Source organism: Malaya genurostris, chromosome 1 (assembly GCF_030247185.1).
Source record: "Malaya genurostris strain Urasoe2022 chromosome 1, Malgen_1.1, whole genome shotgun sequence".
Taxonomy (NCBI): Eukaryota; Metazoa; Arthropoda; class Insecta; order Diptera; family Culicidae; genus Malaya; species Malaya genurostris.
Genome location: NC_080570.1, coordinates 10,748,331 through 10,768,118, shown reverse-complemented (window position 1 = coordinate 10,768,118; position 19,788 = coordinate 10,748,331). Strand labels below are relative to the sequence as shown.

Genomic DNA, 19,788 nt, shown 5'->3' with positions numbered 1-19,788 from the left:
AAAGGTCACTACATGTTTTGCAATTATTTTCTTGAAAATTTTGACTTCTTTGCATACAAAAAAAAACATAAGTGAATTTTTTGTTTTTTTTAGTTATAATCTGTTGAAAATTTCAAGTCAAAATTTGATCGATAAATGCAAGACTTGAAATTTCCACAAAATTATAACTACAAAACGAGACTTTCCACTACATTAATTTATTTTAAATTTTATTTATTTATTTATTTAATAATGCTCATCTGATAATAATTTTTAATGAACTACTAAAAGCTACCTAACAAGTTATCTTAACGGAATAAAAATATTTATGGACGACTTAAATAAAACTGTTAACTTAATAATTTTTATTTAAACGTGTCTGCTAATATAAAAATCAAGTAGATTATGTACACTGTTGAATGTCCAAAGTTTTTGTGATGATGCGGTAGAGTTTGAGATTATCTGCATACATTACTTCATAAATTTCACATAAATTCACTACAAAGATCGTTAACGAATGTAACGACGAAGAATGAGCCGAGATGGCTCCCTTGTGAAACACCCGAAGTAACGTTGAAAGATTCAAAGAGTACAGTTCCGACTCGTACGGTAGCGCTATGATCAGTGAAATACGACATAAACCAATAAGTTATCAAATGAGGGATTCAAATCAAATGAGGGAAATCAAAGTGAATCGCGTTGATTTGTTGCCGTTTTTTAAGTTTGTCGATGAATGTACCGAACATAGTTCATTAGGTGTTCATGTTAGAGGACCGCTTTCTGACAAAACCATGCTGATCAGTGGAGATTATATGTTTTACTGCGTGGTAAAAAAGATGCGCTCAGTATGCGCTCCAATACTTTTCGTAAGCAACTCAGAATTGCGATGCCGCTTTTCCTGGTTTTGTGAGCTTCGCTGGAAAATACGGTTCAGGAAGAGAACGGTTGAAAACCAAAGATACAGATATAGCCAAAGCACAGCGTGTCTAATTCTCAAAAAATGTGGTTCGAGTTGTTCGATAATGATTGTGAAACTAATGTCATATAATAAAATACATAATCAATATGCCGATTGTATAAATTCTTTGAATGTAAATTTTCCGATAAACTAATTTTTTCGTTCGTTATTTCGCTGACCATTTGAATTTTACCACGGTCATTTACCACTGGGGTAACTTTTTTCGAATACCATTGGCAACAGTTTTCACGATAGAGTAAGCTTTTTGAATGTGACCATTCGATCGAATTCTTTGAATGCATACGTGAATTGCATAACTTGTTAGAAAGTCATACCGTCGACCAAATAAATTTTTGGACGGAAATTTTGTCAGTTGGGTAAATTCTGCGATCGTAATTTCATCGATTGGACAAATTATTCGAATGTAATTCGGTAGATTGGTTTCTTATTTCTACTCCCCGGTGAACGACCAAAATGGTTAATGCCGGGGTAAAATAAATTATATAAAAAAAACTTGTTTCTAAGTTATTTTGCCGATCGTTAAAAATTTCGAATGGCAATTCACCGACTGACTAAACTCATCAGTCGGTTGTTGTTAGAATTTCCGATATAATAAATTTATATAATTACAGTAATTAGGGAAACCGTTCAACTTCTGCTCTGTAGTGGCATAAAGCTAGATCACGCCAAAACAGAGTAGCTCGTTTGTGCTTCCTTATGAATGGTGAGAGACGCTTCCTAAGGCACTGTACCGTGCGGATCGTACCGTCCGATGTTGAGGAAGTGATCCAGGGAGCGTCTAATTTACCACATCCTTGAAGCGACCCATAGTGAAGTGGAACGTATTAAAGAAATAATATTCGAAAACTACATCAGATCATATATCATAATATTTCCATCGAAGTAGGTCTGAAAAATACTGTTAAAAGTGAAACTCGCTGTGACTATAACGCAGTAACACAATGCATGCACGACGCATTTCACGAGGAATGGATTCACAAATCGATTTACCGGTATCGTCAGCGAATCGCGATCCAACCGAAGTTTTTAAATCCCAAGAAAGTTTATTTCTTGACTGACATGGACCAAAACTTCGAGTTAGGAGCGATTGGGTATTGTCGTTTCACACAAAATAGGAACAGTTTACTGTGAGATGAGATTCAAGGCTTCAACTAATCGCTTCTGGAATGGTCGGTGTCTGTATCAGAATCGGAAAGGTGAACTTTTCCGAAATAGAGCAGAGTGATGAATTAGCATTTTGCTCGAAAAAAGGTTTACTGTCTGGTTGTCTGAGAAAAGTCTTTGACCAAACTTAAAACTACACAATTCCCATAATCGTACGTTTTCACTATCTGCGAATCGAGCCAATCTTCACAGAATGACGAATTCAAAAACCCCACAATTTCCCCACTTCCTTGGTCGGTCACGCTCAATCTCTGCTGCTGGATGCACCGGAACCGGAGCACTATGAGGAAAAGGGAAGAGGGAGGAGGTGATACTGATTCGAGTTTTGCATCGATGCCGATATGCCGGGAAGCAAAATAGCAAGTAGCAAACGAACCAAGGTTGAGAGATGCAAATTCGACTACTTGGTCGAATCTCAAGAAACGCACGCACACATACTGAGACATACCACCACAAGCAATACCCCTTCCGAGCAGTCCCCGCCCTAGCCCCAGCTCATCTAGTCTCGGCCAACTGCGGAAAGGACTAGAGAGCTTGACTGGGATGGGAGGTGGGCTGATGGGCGAAATTCAAGATTTTCGGACGCATACCTCTTCACCACGCACAATTCACAGCCTAAATGTATACAAAGTCGGGCGTACGCTCGGTGCTGCTCGAGCAAGGAGTACATAGAATAGCCTTTCGTCAGGCAGGTTTCGGGTTTGAGGAGGCAAGCAGTCCTTGCGCTGCTGTGTAGGCAAAATAATAATACTTAATGCAAACTAATATTGAAATAATGAAATGCATTATCGATTTTCTATTTATTACTTATGTACGTTCATCCATGTAGCATACGGGAACCGGCGTTGGTTCCGTTTGAACGGATTGAGAGGTGCATCGAAAGGAAATACGGGCTTTTCGGTTATCCGTTCACGCACTGTGCGTTTGGTCGGATCGGGTCTGAGAAGGAGGATGGGGTGGGGGTGGTTGGTTCTGCACGATAGAAAACCCGGTTGGGGGGGAACATCTCACGTGTCTTGCACTGGTGAATGTGTGCGGAAAATGTGCGTTTCTTAAGTGTTTTGTAGCACCCGGCAGGATGCCATAACGGGAATACGGACATTTTCCGAGTAACGATTGCCGTGCCGTGCCTTGCTGAATTTGAAACTGCATAAATTTTGTTCTTGGTGTCTTGTCCAGTCCAGTGGTTTATGACGTACAATAACACGGAACAGTTCTACCGTTGTTCGGTACTTGGTTTTGGACATTCCACCGTACAAACCGGATCGATCGGAGAAGGCCCGGCCTCAAGGAGAACACACACACGCACATCGGAATGAGGATCCGGCAGTTTTCTTTAATTATTACATTTTTGCCCTCACGGCCCTGGCCGACCACCGCCCGGTTTCCGTAGCAATGGAAGGCACTGTTGGGTCGTGTTTGGCGCGTATCGGTAAATGGGTCAAAATTACTGCCAGCACACGCACTCCTAGCTGAATCGAGGATTCGTTGCCTCGTTCGTGGTCGTGATAGAGGGAGGAATGTAATTAAGAAAAAAAAACTCCAAGAACTAGCGAAAGGGTGCCGCACTCGGTGGATAATCCTGGAGGTTGCGTGCGATGGGAGGGGGTGAGAGAAAAGTTCTGTTTATGGCAAGTGAATGCACCGAGGGTAGAATTTCGTGATTCGGTATCGTTTACCACCGAAGTAACTGCTACCTCTCGGTCTCGATTGTTCCATACGTATGCTGCAGAGAGCTTGTAAAAGATTACAAGATTTCGACAGCTTCCCATTTGAAGGGTCTGAAAGCTGAAAATTATTATGTTATAAATTGTATCATTTTTCAATCATTGTGGAATTGTCGATATCCAAAAAAACTACGACTATTGGCCCCAGTTTGTTAACACTGATACCGTAAGATTTATCGATTGTTAGAAAAAAAAAATGGCGGAAATGGAAGTCGAGAGACGTAGCCGACGTCTAATTCCAAATAATGGAAGAAAATATAGAATCTTTCAAATAGTCCATTCAGGGGTGTCTGTCGAACACTCTATTTCAATCAATCGCCTTTTCTATCTTCGCTCTAAGTGATGGTTTGAAATTCTTAAACACATTTTACTCTCTAGTTCTGGAACGGGAAATCGAATCCACACATTCAATGGCAGCTTATAAGATCATAAGACTTTTCATTCGAGTCTCGTTTTTGCCTTTTTCTATAGAATTGCTGCAAAACCGACTTTCGAACGGAGCCTCGGAGATCCATAGTGTTAAATACCATTCGACTCAGTTCGACGAGATCGGAGAATGTCTGTTATTTTTACGGTGATTACCGAAGTATCGTGTTTTTTTTTGGTGCGTTTCCCCGCGTAAAAAAAGGCGGCTGGGTAATGTCAGAGACATAACTGCATGTCGTGAATACGAAAACAACTGACATGTTCCTTAACACTTCCGAATATCAATTAGTTGATCAATTGCATGAATTATGCAAGCATTCCCCTTTTTTACATTTTTCGTAAAAACAAAGAAGGCTTCACTTGATCTCGATTAATGTGAATTTCACACAGCGCAAAGTGCACAAATCTAATCAACATGTTCTAGATTTGCACTAAACTGAGGATATTTACCTTCGATTTGCGAAGAAGAAATCCTATAGTTCTTTAGAAAACTGTTAGAGCCATTAGAACGTATTTTGAGTAATGCTCTCCACCGTTGTCCTCTTTTCGTTGTTTTTCCACCAATTCAAACGACTGGCAGCTGTGACGTAAACGCTCTTGTCGGAAGCGAAACTAGCTTTGCAAACGACACACATTACATCTGCTCGCAGTGGCGATAGAATCCAAACTGATCCAATTTTTGTTAAGAGTTTTTTTTTACGTGATTTCGTTTGTAGCTTTTTCACTAATCGGCGGTCCTAGTGACTATAAAAATAGCAGCATATAGAATTCTAAAGTCGATTATTTCATTTCGGATTTGCATTTCATTGAAAGAAACTAGGAAAGCTGTACGGGATTCATTCCTGCCTTTCAGAAGGACCAAATTGTGGAGCTCACTACGATATTAAGCACTGTTCGGAACATTTTTCTCGAACGATTTGTTGTACAGCAGCAGATATTTTGTTCTCTTCCTCAGAACGCGATTTGATTGACTGGTGTTGACATGGGTCAAATGAGACAGGTTTTTCAATAGTGTACTATTGAAATACTTCAATGCTTTTTCTTTACACGCTTAGGTTGAAAAATTTCGATTCTATTGGTAGTTAGATTATATAAATCCTTGCACAGATAACTGAGTTATAAGCTCTCAAAATACGAGAAAGGCTAACGTGGCTTATGAATTATCCTCTTTGATACTCGTTTATACCAAACATTTCAGAAAAATTTAATTTTGAGTTATTTGAGATTATGTCACACAACTGAAAATTTTATCATAAAATTGTGATCATATTTCCGATGGCATGAAGCAAAAATTATGTTGATTCGTTAGATACAACAAGAGATGTTCACGATCAAAAACTTATAACTCTCTCAGAGGGTAAATTTTGAAAAGGCACCCCATAGTAAAGTAAGTCGTATTCACGACAAAAGATTTCAGTGTACAATAAATATCATCTGGGCAGCCGGCTGTCTAGAGAAAGAAATTACATAAATTTTTAATGGTTACAATATACCACCGAACAGAAGAGCGTTTCGTGTTTTTTGTGTATTGTTTTTGTTATTATTTTCATTTTAATTTTGTGTGCCATTTGAAATTCTATCCATCCAATCTTTTGACTATTCGAATTGGCTTTCATTTACATTTTATTTATGCTTTCCCTAGGTAGATTAAAATGGATCTTTTTACTTTCCCCGTTCGATATCTTGATTTTTTTCAGTTCTGATTTTTTTTCAATATATTCATTCCCATTTTTGTTCTTTCTTTGCTTTAAACTTATTGTCTTCACTATTGTTTTCTTTTCCGATATTGTTTTTCCCACGATTCTTCGTTCATTTCGTTCGGTTTGGTTTCCGAATGCCATGGTTCAATAGATTAGAAATTTTTTAGTTTCCTCGATTATCATACATCCCGGCAGCCGGCTGACTAGAGAAGGACATACAACGGGTTTTCTTTACTTTTCCCGTTCGACTTCTTTTTTTATTTTCATCGATTATTCATTCCCATTTTTGATATTTCTGATTTTTTTCTATCTATTATTCATTCCCATTTTTGATATTTCAGGCTGTAAACTCGTTCTCTTCAATATTGTTTTTTCTTCGATTATTCGTTCATTTCGTTCTGTTGTTTAGTTCCAGAAAGTCATTTTCCAATAGATTAGAAATTCGTACCGATTTTGTAGTTTTCTCGAATACCATACCTCCTGGCAGCCGGTTGACTAGAGAAGGAATTTGCATATATTTTTGTTTGCTTTCTTTTACATTTTATTGATGCTTTCCAAAGGTGGATTAAAACGATTTTTTTTACTTTTCCCGTTCGATTTCTTGTTGTTTTATCAGTTCTGATTTTTGTTTCTTTCAATAAATTTTTTATTCCAATTTTTGTTCGTTCGGGCTTTAAACATGTTCTCTTTAATATTGTTTTCTGCTTTCGGTACTGTTTTCCCATCGATTCTTCGTTGATTTCGTTCTGTTGTTTGATTCCCGAAAGTAATGTTTCAATATATAAAAAATTCGTACCTATTTTCTAGTTTCCAAAGAATACCTCCCGGCAGCCGACTGACTAGAAAAAGAAATTACATATATGTTTGTTTGCGTTTTTTACCTTTTATTGATGCTTTCCCTAGGTAGATTAAAACGGTGTTTTACTTTTCCCGTTAGATTTGTTGTTTTTTTTAGTTCAGATTTTTTTTCAATATATTATTCATTTCCGTTTTGTTCTTTCAGGCTTTAAACTTGTTCTATTTGATATTGTTTTCCCTTCGATTCTTCGTTCATTTCGATCTCTTTCTTGGTTCCTGTACATTTCTATTCTATATTTATTTGAAACTTTCTCATCATGGCCTGTTTGATGTATTGAGCTTTTCAACTTCATGTTTTAATTTATATTTTTTCCATTCATTTTCGTTGTGTTTTTTCAACTTTTCGTTCATTTCGATCCTTAAAGAACTTCTTAGTTGTTTCAATTTTAATGATTTTAATCTCGTCTCTCTGGCTAGGAAATAAAAAAACCTTCTGACCCTATGTGCGAGGTTGGGAATTGAACCCAGGTGGACTGCGTGAAAGACATCGACTTACCCATCACGCTATATCTGTCCCAATTTTTATTTTTATTTTTGATTGGTGAATTATTATTTTTTTCTTCTGTTCCTTATTTCATGGTGTAATTTGATTCCATAATATAATCAAGTCTTTTCTGTTACCCAAAAATATTCCCGGAATTTTATTCAACATGCATTGAAGCATATACGTATAGACCCTTTGTTCCCTAAGTCGTTCCTTGGCGTGTATCAAACTTGTCGAGCATGTTTCCCAAAAGCCAAACAAGCAGATAATTCTCAGAAAAATCAACTCCCATCAGCACAGTCACAGAAAGTGCCTTGATATGCTGATTTCCTTGCAAAAACCCTTGTCAGGCGACGGAGGAGGAGGAGGAGGAGGAGAAGGAGCTGTACAAAGAACACATTCGAATATCCACGCCGATATCAACATCCTAACTGGGCTTGGGTTCCCTTAACCGAAAAGTAACCAAAACCACCCAGTAAAATATGTAAAGCACTTCACCTTGGAAAATCCGGCCCAAAAGATTTCTCTCTCTCTCAGAAAAACAATAACAACTGCAGTTCCGGTTGTCTCGTGTGTGCGATACGGATAAGAATCGACACCAGCCTCGGTTAGCCTCGGGCAATGGAGGAAAGGGCGGGTGGAGAGTTGTTTTGCCTGGCAGAGGTGACAATGGTGGAAAATCTTGAGCCTAGCAAGAAACACATCCCACAGCATCCCACGAGCACGAATGCTGCTGCTGCTATTTTAGGCAGAGAGAAGAAAAGGATGCTACCGGAACCGAACCGAACGCCTGCTATAGTTTCTCCGACGACGATGATGATGATATATAGAGAGGTTGGCTCGGTTTCAGGGATTTGGGGGATCCGGAGTGAACGCAGGGAAGATTCCGGTGACGGTGGGGTGGGCACCTTTCGGGTTTGACGTTTGAGCAGGAAAAAGAAGCGGCGGCGGCGACGACGGGAGAAGAAGAACGGAGGGCGGAGGAACAAGTTTAAGAAAATTATGAAGCATTCGATTTTCCTGTGTGCAGGTGTCAAAGGAAGTACGACAATGGCAATGGAACGGAACGGGATAACTTGGAACCTAGGTCGGGTTGGGATGGGAATCCTGAGTATGAGAGGTGGTCGAGTGGGAGGTTTATAAAATTTGAACTCATCTCCAACGTGCTGGGTGGGATGGGGAAGGTGGTAAAGAATGCAATGGCTGTGGATAAGAAATTTTCAGTGTCTCACAGAGCTCTGTCTTCAGTCTTTACCGTATTAATCTGAAAAGTCTTTGTCTTCTTGTTTGCTTGAAAGATGAAAAAGAATGGAGACGGCACAGAGTAGACAAAGAGTGAAAGATACACCCAATGTGAGCAGCACATAGCGGAGAGGGTGGTTGGGTTGGTGGTCCGATGCTAGAGCTATATAGTGCAGAAACAATATTTTGTCCGCTTTCGGAAAGGGTAAATTTTGTGCTCGGCCGGGTTGGACGGGTAAGGAAACGACGAAGGACCAGAGGCATCTGGAAAAGGAGGATTGTTTCTTATCGAACGAAGGTCTTAGCAGTGCCTAATATGGGGGTCACTTTCAGTAGTGCCATCCGTTTATCCATGCATCTGTGTTTTTAATAAGGCTTTCAATGAAAACCTACCGACAATTCCACATTGGAAATGTTTGCACAGGAAAAATGGAACGTTTCGTGAAATTTTTAACGAAAATAGACAAGGTTTCTGATCAAAGCATTCCTACAAAACGGTTCCTTTGTGCATTTCCAAACAGACTTGATTAAACTTGGCGAAATTTGGCGAACCGATTTCAATAAAATGATTTGTGGCAAAACGACCGTCGGTGAAGTGGCATTGAAAAATCGTGTCTTTCGGGGAAACGACTTTTGGCCGAATGACTTTCTTCGAAGCGAGTTTCGACGAAATAGCTTTTGGTAAAACGGTTTTCGGTAAAACGGCTTTTGGTGAAATGACTTTTGGGCGATACTATTTTCGGCTTTTAGCGAAACGAGTTCCGACTAAATGATCAATTTGGTGAAACAACCTCCGGGGAAAAGACCAATCTAATCAATTGACTTTCGGTAAAATGACCATTGGTGACACAACGTTCGATGAAACGGCCTTCTGTGTGGATGAATCCTCATATGGACTAAATTCTGGAACTGAATTCTAAAACTCCTGGACTCCTCAATTCTGAACCTAATTTAGGGTCTAGAATTTAGTTCCACAGTACAGGTTCAAAAGTCAAAAAACTAAAGCTCTGAAACTGAATTCTAATTCTAGATTCTGAAACTAGATATTTAAAGCTGGTTTCTAGACTATACTGTGGAACTGATTTTAGTGCCTTAATTTAAGTTCGGAATTCGTATCCACAATTCTGATTCAGGAATTCAACTTCAGAATTCTGGAACAAAATTCATGATATGATGAATGTTAGAACTAGATTCCTAAACAAAATTTTTGATCTGAACTCCTAACCACTTTTTTTCCTAGACTTTTGCATTCGAACGATCAAACAACGCTATGCAGTATTCGCTATTGATTGGTTTTCCTTTCTCTAGATAGTCGAGGAAGATTTATGCCACGTTCATTTTAAAATACTGGCTGTTGTGCCTTTGGACGTTTTCGGACGTGGTTCACCGGCTGCAGTCCACTCAGATGAGGATCGTTTTGATTCCGGAGTGATGGATCCATGTTTCATGCATTGTCACATATCGACGCAAAAAAAAATCCGATTTATTACCTGTGAACATGGCCAAACACTGCTCTGAATCATCAATTTTTGAACGACTGTGAGTAAACGCGACCCCCACTTTGAAGAGAACTTTCTCAAGGTCAAACTGGTGCGAAATTGTAAACAAACTGCCTTCTGAGATCTTTGCGGCATCAGCTATCTAAAGCAATTTCAAATTGGAATTAGATATAATCAATTTTTGGACGTTTGTATTGATGTTTTCTGGAGTCACCACCTCAATTGGACCAACAGATCGTTCACCATCATTGGTGTCTGTAGGACAACATTTGAATTCAGCCGAATATTAACAAATGGTTTTTAGATGGAGTAGAGTCCGGAAAACACTTTCGAAGTATCGTTTGACTTATTTCGTCAAGAAGCAGTGATAACTTACAACACAGGAAATTGTTTTGAATTTATTGTTTCGAACATGACAAAAGCAGCTGACACTTTTTATTCTGGTGGATTGAAATGTCATGAAATGAAGAATTTTGAAAGTTGGTACTACGTGAAATGAGATGTTTCAAGCCTAACAAAGAAAAAGTCCATTTTTATTGTTTCCTTTCTTGACCCATCCTCCAACATTCTGATGCTCTTGAAAAAACTTGAAAACTTGGAACAAGGCAACCAAAATTTCTAATGATCTACAATCAAATAGTTCAATCAATCGTCACTCTTAGATTCGCAAATGCACGAGAGACTTGATCTTTATTAGGAACCAAAACCGAACACGCGAACTCAGAATATATACTCTTTTTGTCGTGATTCGTATTTGTTTTGTAGCCGACAAAATTACATCAATAGCCCAAATGTATGAAATTATATGTTTGTTAACTCTAGCGATACGGATATCGATATTTAAGCTTCTTTTCGCCAAGCTTGTGTTCAAGTTTTGTATGCAAGCAGTTATTTTTGTAGCGTTTCTCTACCATTACTACCATTCTGCGATTTCGGTTGAAGCGATAAACTTTTCTCATTATCAATCGAGTTCATCTTATATAAATTGGAAGTTAATCTTATGCACTCCAAATTTACCCTGCGGTAGTTGTCAATTTCTCAGGCGAAACGGCATAACATGGAATTTCATCCGAACTTGCATGACACAAGATCAGAGCATACCAATAAAAGTTTCAAATTGTTTTATGGCACTTTTTGTCTTGCTGTCTACCAACAATCTACCTCTAGCAAGCTACGCGTAGCACTGAAACGTTAGCTATAACTTCGCTTCTATTTATAGATTCGCGTGCTTCCAACAGCTTCGCTTTTGCATCGATTGACCAATCAGAGCGATGCTTTCCCTTTGATATATCGCTCACTCCATCAAAAGCGTCGTCTATGGCAGGGAAATCCGGTATGCCGGAGATTTTTTGCAGACAAAATAGGACACTGCTAGCTATTAATCAACACTTCAATGATATACAATAAAAAATACATGGCTATGAACATTCGAATCAATACGTAGAAATATTTCCAAACAAATGGTGACATGATATTAATAATTGATACAAAATTGACTGAGCTGTAATTGTTCAAAACCTGACCACATTTCTACGTGTATTTTTCTTGAGTTTCTAATTTGCACCCCTATATAGAAAACAAAAATGTGTTCCACATTAAAACCATTTGTCAAGGTCTTCACAATACGCGTCCGTTTCTGCAATGACCTCAGCATTCAACGAAAGACTTGTTTCAATGAATAATACCAAAATGTCAAACGAATTTTTCTAGTCCGATGGAACCTAATTTGGGCAATAAGGCGGGTTGAGATTTCTATTCACGATTACTCAAACGGTTTAAGACATCATGAGTGTTGTATTGCCACCTATTTTTGAAACACTGGAAACTAACTTCTAGACCCATTTGGGTAATCAGTTAGCGAGTTCTTGCAGTATACGAATGCTTCTTCGGACTCAAACCGTTCGGATTGGAACACGTTTCATCCCTAGCAGATGAATCGATATAACCCTTTTAGTACTTTCAAACCCCTGATAATTGGGAGCTGTGTAAAATTAGCTTCGTAGTTTACGTTGCAGATACACACACACAAAACATGTGCGCTTCGGTTTCGTACCCTTCTGGCTGGCGCACTCGTCGGAGAGGAACTGGCTTTGATTAGGCGAAACGATCCGAAAATAATGAAAATTCATCAAGACTGGAAGAACCTGAAGTACGAAACAGGGAGTGGAATCTTGACAGCTTGACTCTATGAAACATGAAACAGCAGAACGGTTCTTGAGGGGCTGAGGAGCACGGCAGGAGGACTGCGACTGTGCATGCATGCATGGGTGGTGGTAAAAGCAACCAGCCAGCATAAGATGAGTCCATGTTTTCGATTCAAGACTCGTTGGTTGGTTGATTTGGGCGAGAGAGAGAGAGAGAGAGAGAGAGAGAGAGAGAGAGAGAGAGAGAGAGTGAGAGAGCGAGGAGGTGGTGAAATCAAAAGGGGAATTGATTGATGATCGAGTTATGATCGGTATTTATTACAGACAAGCTCAGTTTTCTTAGCATCTCTTTTGCAGTTTGCAATTTCAGCTGCGCTAGGTGGTGAAGGTGGGATTTCTTTGAATGAAGTGTGAGCCTCCTCCCCTCCCCTCATTCAACCGGAAGGGGGGAGGGCGATAAGGATGAGTTTCTTGCCTTCCTCTCTCGGGACCCCACTTGTCTTTCCGACAAGACGATCCGTTATCTGAAACTGACCGAATAGAAGACGCTTCGATTGGAAATTTCATTAATTTTGATTTAAAAAAGACGTTCGTTCTGCTGATGATGATGCTAGGCTAAGGCGGCTGGACGAACGATTCAGCTGCTTCGTTTTCTTATTCTTCGACTTCACAGGTCTTCGGGCATCGGTTGTGAGTGAGTACATGCATGCGGGTTTGTGGATGGGGGGGAGCCAGGCCGTACTTTCGTACTCACCACAAGAAGCTTGACTCGGAAAATCTAATTATTCCTTGTAAACTATGCATGCCTTCACTTTCGAACCTTTCGAATGTTGCTTCTTTGGGAAGGCCAACCAGCTGAGAAAGTTCTTCGTTTTCTTCTTCGCCTCAAATTATATCTTATAGAATTCGTTCAAAATGGGTTCGGTCGAAACACAGAAGAAACCCCTTCCCATCCCGGTGTCGGAAGTCCCAACCGTTCCGTCATCCTTCATCTCCCCTTCAAAACCTACTTCCCCGACCGACCGACCGACCGACCCAACTGGATGCAAATTGCAAAATAGCAAACTCAGAAGAATGGTATCTTCCGGAAAACCTCTAGCATCCCCCATGCCACAGTGCCAATTTTTGCGCGATACAGATTCTTATCGTTTGCAAGTTCAGTTCTTCAGATTTTCTTGTAGTCCGGCATCCTTGAGAGACCGAAAAATGACTCCCCATCTTGATATCGTCGTCGTCGTCTCAACCTCCTCCTCCCGAGCATGTGCACAATAATGCATGCAGGTTGGAAACGGTTTGGTGCAGATGAAGGTTGATCCGGAACCGGTCATGGAGAGTTCGGAGGATGGCTGGACATAACAAAATCTGCACACACTCTATTAAAATGCGTTCAAATAGCATACGGTACCCGTAGAGCCACAGTGGAGCAATGGACTGACGTTGCTTGACCTGACCCCTCCTTCTCGATTGTGTATGGATAGAAGTTTCTAAAATTTTAACCCCGCTTTCCTCACCCTCCCCCGGGTAGGTTGACCCATCGATTGCCGGAATCGATTCGATTGAAGAAATTTAAGCTTCGTTAGTTATTGAACAATATGTTTCCTTATAAAGTGTTGCATCAAGAAGACATACTTCTTGAATATTGAGAAGAATGCACTCATCTTTGCTTCATTCGTCTCTGTCCTCGAAGGTTGTTGGGTAAAATTTCGATTTTGTGACCAATAGGATTCAATCTTTCGGTCGGTTGGAGAGTCAGGAGGCAAAGTCATGCCCGGTTCGATAGTCGATAATATACTGTGCGGTGCGTGACTTGTGATTAGAATGGGGCCATACTGTATGAAGCCAACTCCGTACACAGTAAAATGAATGCTGACCCGCTTTTCCGTTTTTCCTTCCACTCACAGGACTGGAGCGCGTTGCTGAAGAATTGATGGGACGCAGGAAATGGAAACATTATCAGGACGTCTTAACACGCCAACAGTTGAACCTACTGGACCCGAGCACGAACGCGACCGCGGACGACGACGATCTGCTCAACAGTGCAGCAGCAGCAGCAGCTGTCGTGGCCAGCAGTGTTGCCAGCAACGCGGTCTCACTCACCCCCGCACTGGTGGCGGCAGCGGTGAGCGGCAATCTCCTGGACCCGAAGGGGGCCGCCACGATTGGTAAGTAGTCTCTACTTCTTGCAAAACAAAACAAAAAACACTCTATTCTATCTTCCAAATTATCTCTCTCTCTCTCTCTGAAAATCCAGTACGCAACGGACACTATCAGCAAGAGGGCGAACTAGAATCAAAACTAGCAACATCCAACAATCAACAAGTAGCAGTGGTAGCAGCAGCAGCAGCAGCAACAGAAAAACAGACAGACCTTCATTCACCTGCAGAAGCTGCTGCGACTAAGAAGAATCATTTCGATGATAACGACACGAAACCGACGGCAGCGGGAAATTCTCCTCCTCACCAGCAGCAGCAGCAGCAGCAAGCGGCGTCCACTCTAGTGGGGACAGCAGTAACGCTTCTGAACAATAATAATAACAACAACAACAATCATCGTCACCCCCACCACCACCACCATCACCAGCAGCAGCAGTTGGTGGAAGCGAAAAAAGACCGATCCCATCCGAATCTGAATCAGTCGGTAGGGCAGGTGAACGAAGAGGAGGAGGAAAAGGAGGAGGAGGAGGAAGAGGAAGACGAGGAGGTGGAGGAGGAAGTTCACGAAGACGAACAGCAGACGCCGGGGGAAGAAGTTCAACATCTCGTCGGGGTGACGGGAGACAGCTTCAGTAAAGCGGTGAATTCCGTCTCCTCACCGGCGTTGTCCTCCTCGTCCTCAGCGTCATCGTCGTCGTCGGCGGCTTCGTCTTCGTCGGTAACGACGGCCACGGCCACGACGACGGCACTGCTGTCACCCGGCACCGTCGATCTCGAAGACCGGAAGCAGCTAGCAGTCGGCAAGCGAGCGATCAAACTGGAATCAACAGGTAAGTGGCGGTTTCTCGGTGGGAGGAAGAATATAGAAAGATACGAAAGGAATAAAAAAAATAACGAAAAGGAAGTGAATTGAGGTGAAGTAGAAAATACCGAAAGAAAAGAAAACAGATGGTTAAAAACTGCAAAAAAACATGAAAAAAGACAGAATAATAATAAGTTCAAAATGGGGTTCACTTTAGAAAATAACAAACGAAAAAGTTCTTGTAGTAAAATATTTCATGATCCCTCCCTAGAAGTTATGGGCCTGTATCTTTTCTTATCTTATACTGATTGAATTTTCAAACAAACGAACGTAATAACTCGGACTACTCGTTAAAAAATAGTTGACCTAAATTTGTTATCTACTGTCTGAATGTGCTAGCAAAAAATATTAAATGACTTGTTTGAAAATGTGTTTTTTTTAAGAAACCTAGGGGCCAATAAAACCATCTACTGCAATAATGTAGCTTTGATTTTTGACTTCTGATAATTCTGCGTTGAGATACAGTGAACATCGCAACGCGTCCTCGAAAATACCGACTTATTTCACAATATTTTCCCATTTTGTTCGAATATATGCTACTCTCCTTAAAAAAGAGTATTTGCAACAAGGAAAATTAGAAACTTTTGTTCATCGTCTGATACTGATGATGAACATCTCTTTCATGTTACTGGCCGACGTTTCGAAAGAAAATCCCATAATCTTCAGGACAAAACGACAAAGGAAAGTTTGTAACCCTGAAGAGGAAGCCATTTCTCTTCGAAACGTAGGCGTGTAATTTTAAAAAACAATTTTTAATAAAAAGCTTGCAGATGTTACGAAAAATAAATGACTTTTTTTACAGTTACAAAATGGCGGCTTTTTTCGTAAAAAATTGCAGTTTGCACAACCACAAAAAGTTCAAAAAGTTAAAAAATAATCAAATCAAAACGTAGAGGCCCAGAAAAACATCTTCTACAACAATGTGGCTTTGTTTTTCAAAACTTCCAATAATTCTGCGCTGAGATACAGTGGATCATTAGTGAATCGTTATTTCTAAAACGCGTCCTCGAAAATACTGACTTATTTCTCAATATTTTTCCATGTTGTTCGAATATATGATACTCTCCTTAAAAAAGAGTATTTGCAACAAGTAAAATTAAAAACTTTTATTCATCATCTGATACTGATAATGTTACTGGCCGACGTTTCGAAAAAAAATCCCATAATCTTCAGGTCAAAACAACAACTCGAAGAAAAGATGGTAACCCTGAAGAGGAAGGCAGTTCTCTTCGAAACGTTGGCGTGTAATTTTAAAAACAATATTTAATGAATAAATAACTTGTTTTGCAGCTACAAAATGGCGGATTTTTTCGTAAAAAATCGGAGTTTGAACAACCACAAAGAATCGAAAAATTTAAAAAAGGAGTCAAATATAAACCTAGGAGCCAAGAAAAACATATACTACAACAATGTTGCTTTGATTTTTTAAACTTCCGATAATTCTGCGCTGAGATACAGTGAACATCGTAAATCGTGATTTCAAAAACGCGTCCTCGAAAATAGTTCTTCGCCGACTTATTTCTCAATATTTTTCCATGTTGATCGAATGATGTGACGCTTCTTAAAAAAAGAATATTCACAACAAGGAAAACTAGGAATGCCCCTTTGTGTTTTTGTTTTTTTAAATAACTCTTCGTCATCATTTGATACTGATATTTATTTGGCGATACTGACCGACCTTTCGACATAAAATCCCATAATCTTCAGGACAAAACGACACAACATAAAAGAAAAGTGTGTAGCCCTGAAGAGGTAGGCATTTCCTTTCGAAACGTTGGCGTGTAATTTTTAACACAGTTTTGAATAAAAAGCCATTTGCAAGATATTACGAAAAATAAATAACTTGTGGCGGATTTTTTCGTAAAAAATCTCAGTTTGCAAAGCCACAAAAAATTCAAAAAGGTAAAAAAGAATCAACTAGAAACGTAGGGGTCAAGAAAAATATCTACATTCTACAATAATGTTGCTTTGATTTTCAAAACTTCACATAATTCTGAGCTGAAATACAGTAGACACCGCAAATCATAAGTTTCCAAAACACGTTCTCGAAAATAGTTCTTCATCGACTTATATCTCAATATTTTTCCATGTTGTTCGAATGATGCTCCTGTCCTTAATAAAAAAAGAATATTTGAAACAAGGCAAACTATAAATGCTCCTTTGAATTATGGTTCAAAAAAATAACTTTTGGCCATCATTTGGTACTGATATTTATTTGGCGTTACTGACCGACGTTTCGACATAAAATCCAACAATCTTCAGGGCAAAACGACAAAATACAAAAGAAAAGTTGAAATCCCTGAAGAGGAAGACAGGTCTCTTCGAAACGTTGGCGTGTAATTTTAAAAACAATTTTTAATAAAAAGCTTGTAGTTATTACGAAAAATAAATAACTAATTTTACAGGTACAGAATGGCGGATTTTCTCGTAAAAAATTGCAGTTCGCACATGTTGTTCGAATGATACTACTCTCCTTAAAAAAGAGTATTTGCAACAAGGAAAGCTAGAAAGTTTTGTTCATCATCTGATGCTGAAGATGAACATCTCTCTAATGTTACTGGCTGACGTTTCGCAAAGAAAAGTTTGTAACCCTGAAGAGGAAGGCAGTTTTCTTCGAAACGTTGGCCAGTAATTTCAAAAAAAGCATTGCAGGTGTTACGAAAAATAAAGAATTTGTTTAACAGCATATTACCAAAATAAAAAAAGTTTTAACATAAAAAAGATTTGAACTAATTGGAACCGAAATAGAGATAAATAAATACCTTGAAGTCTCTATTTATGCGATTATTTAATCCGGTTTTTTATGAACGTTTTCAAAGTCCTGCGGCCTTTTTGATGCGAAGTAATGCGGTTTTCTAGTTTCGTCTTAGAAATTCACAAAACGTCAGGATCTATTGTTATCTCAAATAAGAAAATTAAGCCGACTCTGGATTTTTTTTTAAAATAAAAAAAAAATAGCATTGGATCTCGACGTTTCATGCATTTCTAAAATATTTGGCATAAAAAAAATTTAAAATCTCAAAATTTTTCTGATTCTTAAAGTCGGCATTTTACAAAACAAAAGGTTATTTGCGGAATAACACCACATCTTGAGGTTTCAAGAATTTCTAAAACATCTGGCAATGACTTTTTTTTTCATTTGTTTTGCGATTTTTCATGCGAATTTTTAGTTATGTGGTTTTCTTCAAGCAACTGGTTCAAAATTCGGCAAATTTTCGATTATTTCCTCCGCATAAAAATGACTTGAATTTAAAAACAGAAGAAGCACCAAACAAAATCATTTCTCTACTGATTGAATTTCAAACAAACGAACATATCAACTTGATCTACTCGTTAAAAACTGGTTAGATTGAATTCATTATCTTCCAGCAAAAAATATTAAATGACCGACAAAAAAAAAAAACAAATGCACGGACAACCGACTCATCGAATTTTCCACAAAAATGATTGAAAAATAATTATCAACAATAGAAGTAACGAACAAAATCACATGTTGGCAACATTTAACAAAAAAGCCTTACTTGAAGAACAGCAAACTACCAAAATAACAAAATTCAAACCATAAATAAACTAATTGGTAACGAAATAGAGATGCAAATATACACTCAAATCTCTTTCTATACAAGTTTTATATGGTTTTTAATAAAAAACTAGGTCAGCAATACTAAAACAAATCATTGATTTTTGAAAGCTCTGTGTTTTTAATGCGAATTTTCAAAGTAACGCGAATTTTCAAAGTAACGCGAATTTTCAAAGTAACGCGGATTTCTTTCATACGAATTTTCGAAAATTATGCACTTTTCTATGCGAATTTATAAAATCATACCAATTTTTTTAGGCGGATTTTTCCAATGCGAAGTTATGCGGTTTTTCATGAGAATTTTCGTTTCTTGCCCCGCATAAAACTAGAAACCGCAAAAAAAACCAAACAAACGAAAATATTTAAACCTTTTACTTAAAACTACGGGTTCGAGTCCCGTCTGTACGGTAGCATTCCTCCCAAGTAAGCTTGAAAACTAATTGAAACCAGAGTGGATTATTTGTTGCTTATTAGTTGCTAATCAGTTACGGTGGTTTTAAATTTGTTGCACAATTTTCTATCGAGTACTTCGTAAATTTCATATAAAATCATAAAAGAAGAAAATTTTAATAAATTGGGTTGCAGATTCAAAATTACCGTAACGAATTAGCAACAAACTATCAACAACTGGGTTTCGAATTGCTTTCAAGCTTATTTATGAGAGGTTCTTCGTCAACTTCATATGAACTTAGCGAAGTACTTGAAAAACTAAAAAAATGAGCAACAAATTCAAAATTATTCACACTGTCATTTTCAAGCTGATTTGGAAGGGGTGCTTCGTTAACTTCATATGAACTTAGTGAGGTACCCAAAAATAAAAAAAATTCCGATGTGTAATGTCAGAGACGTAACTGGATGTCGTGAATACGAATAAAACTGACACTCTTTATACTTCCGAACTTTCCACGTTTTCAATACTAGAATTTGAAACGATACACCTAAACTAAAGTACAAATTAGTTACATTAAACATTCTGACATACAATTAAATA

At 38.7% G+C, this 19,788-nt stretch overlaps 1 protein-coding gene across 5 annotated transcripts in view; it reads left to right on the top strand.

The window, feature by feature from the left end:
* LOC131432241 (mushroom body large-type Kenyon cell-specific protein 1) overlaps positions 1-19,788 on the top strand; it is a 314,709-nt gene that overhangs the window by 226,797 nt on the left and 68,124 nt on the right. For all 5 annotated transcript variants that reach the window (XM_058598396.1, XM_058598388.1, XM_058598410.1 and 2 more), the window contains 2 exons: positions 14,104-14,364; positions 14,454-15,185. In XM_058598396.1, coding sequence (XP_058454379.1) covers positions 14,104-14,364; positions 14,454-15,185 — 993 coding nt within the window. The remainder of the gene's footprint in view (positions 1-14,103; positions 14,365-14,453; positions 15,186-19,788) is intronic.